General features: G+C 38.4%; 1 protein-coding gene across 1 annotated transcript in view; it reads left to right on the forward strand.

Annotated features, from left to right (window-relative positions):
* The window catches only part of LOC150080841 (uncharacterized), an 852,072-nt gene that overhangs the window by 172,940 nt on the left and 664,861 nt on the right, over positions 1 to 14,271 (forward strand). The window contains exon 6 of the mRNA XM_090381010.1: positions 12,818 to 12,898. Coding sequence (XP_090237136.1) covers positions 12,818 to 12,898 — 81 coding nt within the window. The remainder of the gene's footprint in view (positions 1 to 12,817; positions 12,899 to 14,271) is intronic.

Consider the following 14,271-nt stretch of genomic DNA (forward strand, 5'->3'; position numbering starts at 1 on the left):
CCCAGCAAGGTTTAAACTGCATAGATAATGCAATAGTCTTAATTCTAAGAGGAAAAGAAACATGTCTTCATAATGAGTTATCTTGGTATTATCCTACTTTCAAACAGATGTTTTCTCCACAAGATTAATTTGGCCATTTGTTTAATAGATGAGACTGCTATGAAAACTTGTTTCTGGACCAACTGGTCTGTCATCGATAAGAGGTTGTCCTTGGTGACAACAGATTAGGTGCATTATGGCTTAGCTGTCCATATACTGGTAAGTCCAAAGAAATAACAAACAACAATTACTTTAGTAACAAAACACATGACTTTAGCTATATACAACTTTGAAAACTCTGATTTATTATTCTGATGACAGCTCACATCAGGCAACTTTTTTACAACTGTTTTGTCTGCATGTTGCCATCTGCTATCTGATTGAGAGACCAGCTAGTCCTGAAGTTATAAGGTCTCCAGATTTATTCCTTCTAAAGTACATAAGATACAGAGGTGACGCTTGCCTAAATTTTCAACATAGTCTCCTAGAAGCTGCACACATTTTAGTAGTAGTATGCCCATTATTAATGTTGATGTCCAGATCTAAAAATAATTGGCTTTTTGATTACAAAAATTAGGTTTTTTTCTAAAGTAAGCTCTCATTGATAAAGATGGTACGAGTAGATAAGAAAATACAAATTATTTGCTTCCCTCCTCATATCAGTAACTATTCAGTTGATCTTTGAATTTATTCAAACTGTCAGCCTTAACTACCTGTGAAGGTAACCTATTCCAGCAATCAGGGACTTGCCAGTTAAGAGAAAACTTCCTACAGTCTAGTCTAAACCTCTTCCCCTGTAATGTGAATTTATGCCCCTGAATTCTGGAATTCTCTATAACAGTGAAAATTTCACCTTCATTCATTTTACTAACCTCTTCTCAGAGCTTTATCACCTCAAGCAGGTCAACTCTGAGGTGCATGGTTGCCAAGCTCTGTAGCCCACACATTCGGAACCTTTGCTCATATGATCACCCTTTTGCCGATCTCATCCTGCAAGTCACCCATCTTTTTGGATTATTTAAAGAAGTTTTGTGTTTTTTCAGATGAGGTCACCATGCTTGAACTCAGTATTTCAAATGTGGTCTTACAATTGCTTTATACAGTGGGATTGTGACCTCCATATCTCTACAGGATAATGTTCGATAAATCATCGATAGGACACCATAGGCTTTCATGACTGCCTGTTTCAACAGCTTGAAAAACTTAATTTCTGTCCATATTATAACTCCCAGATCCATTTCTTATTCTACTGTTTTGAATTCAACCACACCAAATGTATAATTTATTTTGAGGTTGCTGTTTCCCAAGTGTAAGACCTTACATTTTGCTACATTAAAACATAGCTGCTGTTTTTCTGACTATCCTTGCAGCCTGTTCAAGTCATAATTAAGGAGCACTGCTTGGTGCTGATCATTAACTACTCTGCCAATCTTTATGTCATCTGAAAGTTCTGACATTGCACCTTCATCCTTTCATTGATGTCATTTATGAAAATCAGAAATAACAGTGGTCCAAGAACTGATCCTTTGTGGACCCCACTCCTGACGTTACACCAGTCTGAAGAAAATCCATTAATCACAACACTCTGCCCTGCAGCTACCCAGCATTCCATCTTAGAATCTTTCCTGTAACCCCAACACATTCTAGCTCATACAGTAACCTATCATGAGGGGGACAAGTCAAATGCTTTGCTAAAACCCAAATAAACTACTCAAAATTGTTCTCTACATCCAGCTATGAGTAACTGTGTCAAAAAAAGTTTTTTGTTTAACCAACTTAGTTTTTCTAAGTTGGTTAAACATGATTTTCCCTTAACAAAACCATTTTGTGAGTTATTTATTCAGAATGCCAGTTTCTACCTAAAAGTCCCAGAAACTTAATCATTCCTTCTAATATTTTCCCCACCACTGAAGTCAGACTAAACGGTTTGTAGTTACCAACTTTGCTCTTAGAACTGCCTTTATATGTTTGCGATACAATGGCACTGCTCCAATCCAAAGGAATCTCTCCCAAGTCCAAATATGCCCTCATAATTAACTTCAGTGACTCAGTGTTACTCCCTGGCAGCATCCCTCAAAATCTGGGTATATGCCAAAAACTCCAGGACCCTTACTCACCTTTATGCTCAAACATTTTTCTATTTAACAGTCATCTGTAATTTCAAAATCACTAATTTCATATGGCTCTGCTTCACCTGCACAGCCTGACAGCCTGAGCATGAAGTGTCATTCTTCAGTAAAGACAGATACAAAGTACCTGTTCAATTCATCCACAACATCAGCTAGGTTATTATAATATTATTTCTCCCTGATTGGGGGATTCCACTCAGTGATGGGTACAGCTACCAAATACACAGGGTGGTTGTAATGTCTGGTGTTACTGTTGGTCAAGGAACTCTCTGATTATCCTACAGGTGTTCAGGATTTTGACTTTCTGGAGTCCCTTGTAGGTGGTCTCTGGGAGACCTATTGCTGCTAGGCTGCTATGTAGGGTCTTTGGCACCATACCGGTGGTTGACATGATGATTGGGATAGTCGTTACTTCTTGCATATCCCACATCTCCTTGACCTCATGTCTCAGGTTCATGTACTTCCTAATTTTTTCCTCATGGGTTTTCTGGACATTGCTTGTGTTGGACACTTCTATGTCAATCAGGTAGGTATCCTTTGCTATCTTGTCCACAAGGGTTATGTCCAGTCTGTTGTGCAGAATGGACTTATCCGTTATTATGGCGTGGTCTCAGTACGGCTTGTGGGTTGGGGTCTCTAGTACTGCCTGGGGTTTGTACTTGTTGTATGGTACACTTTCTTTGGTCAACTGGTATTTCCTTGCTAGCTTCTGATGTATTATCCTGGCTACCTGGTCATGGCTACGAGTGTACTCAGTCTGGGTGCTAGGCACCGAGACTGAGTACACTCGTAGCCACTGGGTGATCACCATGCACCTTACGGTGATGTGTTGGATCGTTTCTGAGTCCAAGTGGCATCGATGACATGTGTCATCTGACATTCTGGGCTCCTTTGCAATGTATTCTCTATAGTTTCTGGTGTTGATTACCTGGTCTCCAGCATGACTCCTTCTGTCTCAGAGAAGAGCATCCCACTTGTGAGCCATGTATTAGAAGCAGTGTTATCGATGTAATCTTGATGGAGGTCATTGTAGTGTCTGCCGTGGAGTGTCTTCTTTGCCCATCTTTCAAGCTTCATTTGTGTCTCCTGATTGGGAGGGGGATTCCTTGCATAGGTTGAGTGGGGTATACCACTTGTCTATCTTTCTTATGGCCTGGTGGAGTGCTGCTGTGTTTCTGGAAGTAATCCTTCAGGTTAGCAATTGATGTCTTCTGTTGCCCAATGAGGTCTATTAGGCCCCTTCCTCCCTCTTTCTGAGCTATTGTTAGTCTCTCCACTGCTGACTTCGGGTGGTGTTAGTGGCTCTTGGTCATCATTGTCCTTGTCATTCGCATGATATCCTCTAGCTCAGGGTTAGTCCAATCTATGACCCCAAAGGAGTGCATTAGTACCGGAGCTGCATAGGTGTTTATGGCTTTAACTGTGTTTCCCTCCGTTCGATTTTGCTTACAGCAGGCTTCTGAGTCTCTGACGATATTTTTCGATCAGGCACTTCTTGATTTCCTTGTGCTCTAACTGCTGAGCCTGCATCATCCCTAGGTATTTGTAGATCTCTCCTTCTGTCATAGCTTTGATCTCTGTACCAGTCAGCAGCTGGCAGTTTCGGTGGACTAATTTTCCTTGTGCAGTACGTGGATCTTGCATGCATTTGTCTAGACCAAATTCCATTCTGATGACCTTGCTGAATTCTTCGGTGATCTGGAGTAGTTGCAGTTGCTTCTCAGTTGCCACGTAGAGCTTGATGTCATCCATGTACATCAGTTGGGTAAGGGTGTACAGGTTCTTTCTTCCTTCTATGAGGTTATATCCATACTTGCTGCCGTTAAGCATGGTGGATAGTGGGTTGAGTGCTAGACAGAACCACAGTGGGCTCAGAGCATCTCCCTGAAAGATTCCTCTTCTGATGGGGATTGGTCTAGTTGTGATGTTCTCGACCTTAATGATGGTACTCCATTTTGCCATTGTTGCTCTTAGGAAGTTTGTCACTATCGGATTGACTTTGTAGATTTTCAAGGTCTATTAGCCAGCTATGAGGTACGGAGTTGAAGGCCTTGCCATAATCAATGTATGTCGTGTATAGATTGCGGTGCTTCTTGTAGGCTTGCTCCATAACCGCGGCATCTATGGTTAATTGCTGTTTGGCCATTATGTTCTGACTTTCTAAGTGGTCTGGTATCTTCTTGGTTATGCAGCTGATCAGTATATTGTACATCTTTGGGAGGCAGGTGATTGGCCTGTATTTTGGTGGGTTTCTTGTACCTTCGTCTTTAGGCTTCAGATATGTGACTCCTTCAGTAAGAAACTTCAGGATTGTCTCTGGGTGCCTTATCATTCAAGTGAACTGCGCTGCTAGGTGCTTGTGTGTTCAGGTGAGCTTCTTGTACCGGTACTTGTGGATGTTATCAATTCCTATGGTTCGCCATTGTGAGTGTTCCTGATCGACTGTTTTACTTCTTGAATCTCCCACTTTCTCATCTCTTGTATGCTCTTGGTTTTCTTCCGTTCTACTTCTATCCCTGGGGGCTCTGCTGTTATGTCTTGTTTCACTGCTCCAGATATTTCCCCAGACCTCCTCGATCATCTTCTTCTTGGGTGGTCCATTTCCTGCTTTCTCATCTTCTGCCAGTTTCCTGTAGAAGGCTCTTTGGTCCTCATCGAAGATTCGGTTGTTTATTTTCCTCTGGGAGCTCTCTTTGTATTGGCGTAGTCTCTTGCTTGAGTGCAAGGAGGTTATGCTTCAGTGTGTCCAAGTATTCTCCTATTCTCTGATTTCTGGTCTCATGTTTGCTCTGGACGCTGTCTCTCTTGAGGATGGTGTTCACCTTTCCAATCAATTTCCTACTTCTATTACCCTGTTGGTACTGGGTCAACCGACCTACTTTTCTCTTAATTCTTCTATCATCTGCTGAAGTTGCCTTTCCCAAGCTGGCAGTTCCTTCTGTTTTCGGTTCTTCTGCTGCTTATCTCTTTTTTTTTTTTCCCATTAATCCTAGTGGCTGCTATGGCAGCACAGTATACAGCTGTGTGGATAGCCTCCAGCATTGCACCATCGTTGTCAAGGTGATGTGGCATTATTTGCCGATTGAGGTGGTCTGTTACTCTCCAGAGGATTTTATTTGACCTCTGCTTAGGTATCACATGGGTCTTTGTGGGGTCCATTCCTTCGAATTCTGTTAGGGCCTTCTTCCCCTCTTCTTCTATTCTGGATATCATGACTTCGTCTCTTTCTACTTCAGCTATTTCTTCTTCAGTATTTCTTCTTTCTCTTCCTCTTCTGGTTCCGTGGTATGCCGTTCCTCCTCTGGTTCCATATTGATCATATTCTTTGTAGTTGATCTCTCACATCCTGCTTGGTTTTTTCCAAGATGGCAGGAGCTATTAGGTTCATCATAACGATGGTCCTTCTTTGATTCACTAATTGCTGTTCAGTGACTTGAATAATATCCGGGAATCGTTCCAGCCACTTCATATGTAGTCGTGACCTGTACATTGTCATATCGGTCTCTATACTGATTATTTCATAGTGTGCTCGCATGATGTCTATAATCATTTTGATGCTCCACTTCATGCATTGTCATCTTCTTCATTCCTGGGTGGTCACTAGTGCATTTGTACAGGAAGCACTTCCAGTTGACGGGGCTGGATGGTCTCTCTTGTGGTAGCCATATGGGGAACAGCACCACTTGCTCCACTGTCTTGCTCGGGAAACTGTCTCCAACTTTTCGAACCGATCCCTCTGCTTAAGACCTGAACGCGAGTGACTTTATCCTGCGCCACACTTGATGCAGTATGATTAATATTTCTCTGCAACATCATCCATCTATGGAGGTGGACTTGTTTAGCTTTGGGTTATGTCCAGTGGTTTTTTTTAGTTCTCACGAGTGACACCAGATGGCACAACTGTATGCCTCAGCCGTCACTCCGACCTTGGTGAAGGTAAGTCCAATGGAGCAGCTTTCATGATGTTTTTTTTTTATTATCATTTTATTATTATTATATCAGTCTTGCAGCGTAATAGAGCCGTGTTTGTTTCCACCAAGGCAGGATTCAAGCCCGGGTCCATCAGACTGGTAGTCTTAACCATTCAGCCATCACACCCATTATTATTAGCTGTATGGTGCAAGGAAGCCCGAGGCTTATGCTGCACCAGCCAAAAAAAAAAAAAATCTGAATTACCATGTGTGTGTGTGTGTGTGTGTGTGTGTGTGTGTGCGTGTGAGAGAGAGAGAGAGAGAGAGAGAGAGAGAGAGAGAGAGAGAACAAGAACAAGAGTCAGAAGTAGAAGGGAATCACCAAGAAAGAGAAGAATGATGATATCCAGATCAGGACATCATCATTCTTCTCTTGGTGATTAACTTGCCTAAGGTTTTCCCACACCCAGTGCACGAGGCTCCGATCTAATTTTCTTTTTTCTTCCTTGTATTCATATATGTGAAATTTGTCCCTGGTTTTTTCTCTCCTAGCCATTGCTTTCTCATGCGCAGCCTTGGCTTCTCTAACCTTATCTGTGGTACTGTTACAAATTAACTTGTAGCTGTTGTAGGTTTCAGTACATTTCTTTACTCTGTATCTGTCCAATGCTATCTCTTTCTGCTGCATTTAACTGGGCAGCTCTGCATTCATCCATTTCGGCATCCTTCTCCTGCAATATTTTCTTAATGGTATGTATGTGTTCATGGCTTCTGTGATTTTTGCTTTAAAGGTTTTCCGTAATTCAAGTGTATTTGCCCTCACTCTGCAATCCATCCAATTAATATATGCCATATAGCCCTTAAACTGTCAGTGTCCCCTCTTTTAAAATTAAAACCCATGATGTTACCTTAAAAAGCACTTTTGCAGTTTTGGCATTGTGAAGTTTCAAAGTTTGTCAGATTCATAAAGAATTGAAAAGGTGAAAAAAAAATTTGAACACATTTTTATTGGTCAAAAATGAATAATTTATTAATAAAATAAGGTTAGAATAACATACGAAGTGCTACCCAAAAGTTCCGAAATGTATTTATAAAATAAATTAAACTCGCCCCGGGTCTTATTTGCCATCATCACCTTTGAAGTAATCCTCTTGAGAGCATAAACACCGATCCCAGCGCTTCTTCCATGATTTTGAATGCATCATGAAAGTCCTTCTTCATCATAGTGTTCAGCACTGCCTGCGATTCGTTTTATTTATCCTCTATGCTTTCAAATCTTCGACCCTTCAGCTTGATTTTCATTCTTGGGAAGAGGAAGAAGTTGCAGGGGCTAAGTATGGCGAATAAGGGGGGGTGGTGATGATTGTCATGTTGTTGGATGTCAAAAATTGCACCACAGCGAGATGGGCTAGTGCATTGTCACGATGAAGAACCCAGTTCTTTGTGTGCCACTTCTCTTGTCGTTTCCCTTAACTGCCTCAGGATGTTGCAGTAGAATTTTGTGTTGACGGTCTGGCCAGGAGAGAAGAAATCCTTATTGATGTTCCTGTCAATATCCAAAAAACAGATCAGCATACACATCACATTGCTCCTCACTTGTTGGGCTTTCTTCAGTCTGGACAAAGATTAGCTCTTCCACTGGGATGATTGTTGCTTGGTTTCTGAGTTATACCCAACCCTTGTCATCAGTGACAACCATATAAAGGAAGTTTTGATCACTCCTGGCCTGTTCTTGAAGATCTCTGCTAACTTCCATGCAATGCTGCTTTTGGTCTTCACTCAGTTACCATGGCACGAACTTGGTTGCAATCTTTCTCATGTTCAACTCGTCTGACAAAATCCGCTGACACATGCCATATGATGTCACGAATGTCGTGGATGGTCTGCTTGCAGTCTTCATGGATCGCTGCCCAAACTTTTGCAACATTTTCTGAGGTGGTGCTTGATGATGGATGTCCAGAGCGATCATTGTCATCAACCAACATTTGACCGTTTTTATAAAATGGTTAAACCAGTAGTAGGTCTGTGTCTGGCCTAAAGCATTGTCACTAAAAGTTTGTTTCAACTTCTTATGGGTTTCTGCTGCTGTATCATTAAGAAGGAAACAAAACTTGATGGAAGCATGTTGCTCTCTCACATCAGCCATTGCAACAATTGCAAAATACGCGAAACACACCACCAAAGAACTGCACATAAATTTTCAATGGCTCTATCCAGCCCAATGCTACTTGGCACACAGATTCGCAAAGGATGCATGCAGTGTTACATAGTGCCACAAGTCTGTACTAGACATAGTTCCTGTGCAAATTTCAAGAACATTTTGGTAGCATCTTATATACATATAAATAAATGAAAAATATATTAATAACACAGATTTAATTACAATAACATACAAGTTTGTATAAATTAATTTTCAATATCTTCTTCATATTCAGTCAGATTCTTCACTTAAATCTGGTGCTGGTAATTTCTAGTGATGCTTTTAATTTACATAGCATTTGTGATACTCCTTCGGTATTGTCAAATCTTGGCACATTTTTATTAAATCTTTAGGCTCTACTTGAGATATGTTTGTTATTTGGTTTTTTGGAGCATTAGCAACTAAGGCCATATTGCTCCGGGGATATGCGGTGGTCATTCCCTGACCTTTCCGCATCCTCCGTATTTGGTGGTCACTGGCTCGAACCGGTCTAAATCAAGAAGCGTGTGCTACGCACTGCTGCTCCTGCCCACCTGGCTACGGAGGCGCCACTTGAGATATACCAAGTTCCTTATTATAGACTTTGGGAAGGTTAGGTTGCTCCTTGCTGGATCTTCCTTTAGGTCTTTTTAGTTTTACTGTTATAAATTCATCTTTGTAGTTTGTTTTGTGAAACTCCAAGGAACAACATCTTTAAGTTGTTTGGCAAGAAAAAGTAAAATCGCAAAAGCCATCGCATTGAATGATATTTAGACAGAATGGTGTAGATTTTAATCTTGCTTCTGTAATTATTTGGGCCCATCCCTCAGGGACATACACGGGTACATATTTGGCTTTTATCTCAACTTTAGAGTGCATTGAGTCACACTCCATTTCTGAATGGCCTGGCTAAAAAATGTGTCCAACAGTTTTTAAACTGGGGATAATTTTTAAAAAGTACATGCACATCGAAGACATAAGTGATGAGTCACTGTCGTCATTGGAGGGTACATAATTTTTATCGTCATCTGAAACTTCAAAGTCATTCAAGGGAGTGCAGCCTTCATCTTCCAAATCAGCTTCCATTTGAAGTGAGGAACACATTGCAAGAATTTTTTGCATTCTTGTACTCATTATTCCAAATTTTACTTTTGACCACAAAAATGAGATGTTACAATGGACAACTAAACAGTAATACTGATTGGAAAATAAATTGAGACAAACAAAATCATACATGTAACACAGTGTTTCTCAAACTTTTTTTTTAATTATTGCCCCCTAAAGGACTTTTTTAGACAATTTTTTTTCCTAATCACCCCCCATGAAATTTTAAACAAGATAATACTTTATACTTACTCTTTTTATTCAATGATCCCTGAGCCTGATGCTTCTTAGCTAAAAGTTCAATATTCGGTATAATGTTACTAAGTTTAATTCCAATGTCTCCTCTTGAACATATCAATTCTGTTTCTTTCCTTTGTTAATATTTTATTTACTGAACTAAAACCACTTTCAACCATATAAGATGTTGGAAAACAAAGAAGTATTTGGCCATTTCAGACCACGTTGTTGGATAAAAAAGTTAAGTTGTTTTTGATCCCCAAAACTCAGCCATTTCACCTTTTTTGAATTTATATTTGCATTCTTCATTACATTTTAATGCAATGAGTTCTTGAATTTCTTCACTAGCAGACCCAGAATCACATCTAATTGGATCTAACATCCGTGGCTTCACTTCAAAAGAAAATAAATCTGAAAATCTATTTTTCATTTCACCTTTTAAAGAATGCAAATGATATGAATAATTCTTAAGATCATTCTCGGTGAGAGATTCATTGATTTCAGCTAACTCTTGCATACCATGAAATTATTTTCTCATTAAATCACTTTCAAATATTTCCAGTTTTTCAGTGAAGGCTTTTAATACACATGTGCAGTCTATCACCATAATTAATTTCTTTTGAAGTTGAAATGACCATTAAGTTTTGAAGTTTTCGAAAAATCCAAGCCATATAGTATATGTTGTTTTTCTGTTTGCTGATCTCCTTTGCTAAATCTGTATCCTTTGCTTTCTAAAAAACTAATTACCATATCAAAAAGGTTTACAAATCTTTTTAGACAGTTTCCTTTTGAAAGCCATCTCACTTCTGTATGTAAAAGAAGCCTCACAGGGCCGGTGTTATCATTAGGCCAACCAGGCAGCCGCCTAGGGCACACAGACCTCAGAGGGGTGCCGTACTGACCTCAGCCTACACTGTCCTTGGAGTCTGAGGGCACTGACTTCATGATTTGCCTAGGGTGCCAGTCGCTGGTGGCTAATCTAGTGCCGACCCTGCTCACATGCTATTCTTCGTTATCAACACAAAATTTTCTTAAAAGGCGATTGTGTTTGCTATGTGACTTTATTTTCTTGATGTTTTTAATAACTATACTGAGAGATTGATAAAGAACTGGACCAATATTTTTTGCAACCAGATGATGCTGGTGCACAATGCAGTGTATTAAAAGAGCTTTGGGACATACTTCCTTTAGGTGGGCTATAAAACCTTTGTCTTCCAACCATGGAGGTAACAGCATCAGTGGCCCAGGATACCAAATTTTCCAATGGCAGTGTTCTCTCCAGGATCTATTGAATGGGTGCACTGCCTGGTGAGAGCCGTATACACTCAGTCAGATTTTATCTGAAAATGACCATGTGTCTGCTGTTTTTAGCCCTCTTCACAAGATGGAGCACACTATTGCCAATGTAAAATAGGAACACCCCTGGCTACCTCCTTGTGGTGTGTGCAGGCAATGTGGAGTCCCACCAGGGGTCCTGCGGCTAAATGCCAGGACATACAACAGAACCTAATGCAATATGTCATATACAACACACAACCCTTTTCTGGCATTTACAGTAGTACTGTATTTCTTCACAGCGAACATATGGCACAGATGTGGGGAACCACAGGTGGCACCTGACCCTAATACTATGCACACTATGGCTGAATTAAATCACACCCACTATTTTCCTTTTATCAAAATTTTTCACTCACTCCTAATATAATATACCTATATATTAAAAATCAGTTGTCTCAGGGAAAAAGAAAACCCATTGAGAGAAATTAAATATTAAGGAATACGATGTCGTCGGGTAGGGTTTAACTTTGGAGGGCCACAAACCATTGTAATACCCATGATTTTTTCGCCAGCAAAAAGCCAATTTTTGCCCCCTTGGGGACAATATCGCCCCCATTGAGAATCCCTGATGCAACAGCATACATGAGCTGGCCTTCCCCCATCCTACTGTACATGCCAAAAACATGAAAGGGGTACTTTCACAAACTGCTCTGTCAGTATTTTGCATGCCAAACTAGTGAAAATGCCACATTCATGAATCTGCATTGTGAGAAGTGTTTTTTTCACAGATAAGTGAAAATGCATGTAACATTTTCAAATACTTAAATAGACCTTGAAATACACATACTAGTCTTTGGCAGGGTGTAGTTGACCAAGAAACAACCTCAAGAATGCAATTAGGTAAAAAGTACCAAATTTGCACATTCATGGTTTTGGTGTAGTGCCGACAATATGACATGCATGTGCAGATTGAAATTTCATACACATATTGTTTTCAGATGGAAAATGAAGAAACTAAGACTGATGTTTCTATTTTATGTCTAATTATGTTTTTATAATTTTTTGAAAAATTAATATTTTTTGGGTTTTTTTGAAGTAAATGTTGTAAAATGCACTGCATATTTTAATAATTTTAATATTCTTTTAAAGCTAAAAATGTTATTTACAATTAGTATTGTAGTCCATTATGAAAAGATGAAATATTGGCAATGTTGAAGCAGATTACGAAAAAAAAAACTTTTCTAAAAATTGAAAAGATAATGGGCACCTGTGAGTCTTTACTACAAATGATGGTGCCACTACTGCTGGGTTAAAGACATTCTGATCTGTTGGCCCATTCTACCTGCCTATATAGTTTTTGTAATGAACTTGTCTTTTTGGGACACTCAGTAATTTTAATCATGTTTCATTAATTATCTTTTGGCATTATAGTTTCACAAATCCAGCACCACAAAAACATGTGTTGCTAAGGAGATAAGATCATTCATTTCAAAAATAATTAATAATTATTAATAATTTCTTTTAATCTCAATGCAGTGTAGTGTTAAGTGAGCTTGAAAAGATTAAAAAGAATGGTTTGGAAGAATAGATTTTGAGGAAAAGAATGGTTCTGATGAATAGATTAAGGAAATGATAATTCTGAAGAAGTCTCGAAGAACAGAATTCAGTGAATAGATGTTTCAGAATTATCAACAGAAATGCATGTTAATTGTTAATACAAACTCTTGGTTGAAATTGAATAAGTTTCTGATTCTCAATTTGTTTAAAAGTATCTTGAAATATAAAAATGGCTGTCACAAAATAGCATATTATTTGTTCTACAGTTGTGTTGTTTTTTTTTTATCATGAGAAGATTTCTTTAAGTTTTTTATTGCAAAAGTGTTTTAGCATATTTGTTTGTTTTCTCATGTATATAGGAATACATAATTTAATTATTCTAGGGAAAAGATGGTTTACCAGGAACATCTGGCTCAAGAGGATCAAGGGGCATTCCTGGATTATCTGGCCATCCAGGCGCTAAAGTAAATGTGTTATTTTAATTTTATTCTGTTTAGGATTTAAACTATTTCTGATATTTATTTAGTTCAATTGTAATATGCTAGTGTTGGGAAACATGCTCATCTGGAAGTAATGTATTTGTTAATTCCAATTAAACTAGTGATTTGATTGGATGTTCCATTGATAATCAATCTGTATAATATGTTTCCCAAAAGTACAATATGTCTGGATGATATGTTTCTCAAAAGTACGATATGTCTGTATGATACATCTCTCAGTGGTATAATATGTCTCTCAAAGGTACTGCTGTCGATAAAATTGAATCTAAGATAAATGTTTGCAAAGTCTAAAGCAAGCAGGTGTTTCTTATTGATAATTACAACTATTGACAATTACAGTGTGTATGCATTTTGTAATTTTAGGCTTCAATTTTTTAACCGTATGGTTAATTCATGAAATGTGAGATGAATAAAAATAAAATAATAAAATTAAATAACTTGGCATTTGAATCCCATGGGGGAATAAGTGCACTCTTTTCCATTGGTTCTTCATCATGGGAACTGAAATTGTTAGACTGTGAAGACATGGAAAGGAACCAATAGTCCCGACTTCGGGCTTTTGATAAATCTCATCAATTGATTCAATAGATTTGATGAGAAGGCTGCTTTATTGAGGGTCTCTTACTTCCCATGATATACATTTTGTATGAGTTGAAAATTTTACTTGTTTTAGCTGCCATATTGATGAAAGATTAGCAGTTATCTTCATGTTAAGAATGTTAATCTGCATTTTCTACCAAAACTCATAGGTATGTCTTTATACATGAGTAATTTATAGTTATAGTTTAATTTCATTAGTATCTTATGAGAATCAGTGAGGGGTGTGAGAAGATGACTACATATGTTGGCAGATATTAGCTGAATAATTTTTATGAGACTAAATTGGTGATAACTGGCTCTTAATATACGTAGTTGTGGATCTGAATTTAATAGTCGTGCTGCTGCCTATGCATTGCAGTTTTTTGACATTTGATTAGATATTGTAGTTCCGTTTCAAGATCATTTTCTTTAAAAGTATTTTATGGCGTTGTAAATCCATGTGCATAATACTTATTTTTTTTTAACCCTATGTGAATTTTTTAAATTGTGTGTTTAGCTTTGCATGGGAATAAAAATGCAAACTGCATATTTTTTCTAGAGATATGCATTTTCAATTGATTGTTATATTTAATAATATTAAGATTTGACAAGATGTTTCCTGAATAGTTTCAAGTTTTCCAATGTACTTTAATCTTTCATCCACTAATCCTTTGTATACTTTCATGTACTGCAGCTGTAAGCTGTTGATAGTTTACTGGTCAGAGACACTAATAATATGTCATCTGCAAAGTGGATAA

This window comes from Mastigoproctus giganteus, chromosome 9 (assembly GCF_048544385.1).
Source record: "Mastigoproctus giganteus isolate SK-2022 chromosome 9, ASM4854438v1, whole genome shotgun sequence".
Classification (NCBI taxonomy): domain Eukaryota; kingdom Metazoa; phylum Arthropoda; class Arachnida; order Uropygi; family Thelyphonidae; genus Mastigoproctus; species Mastigoproctus giganteus.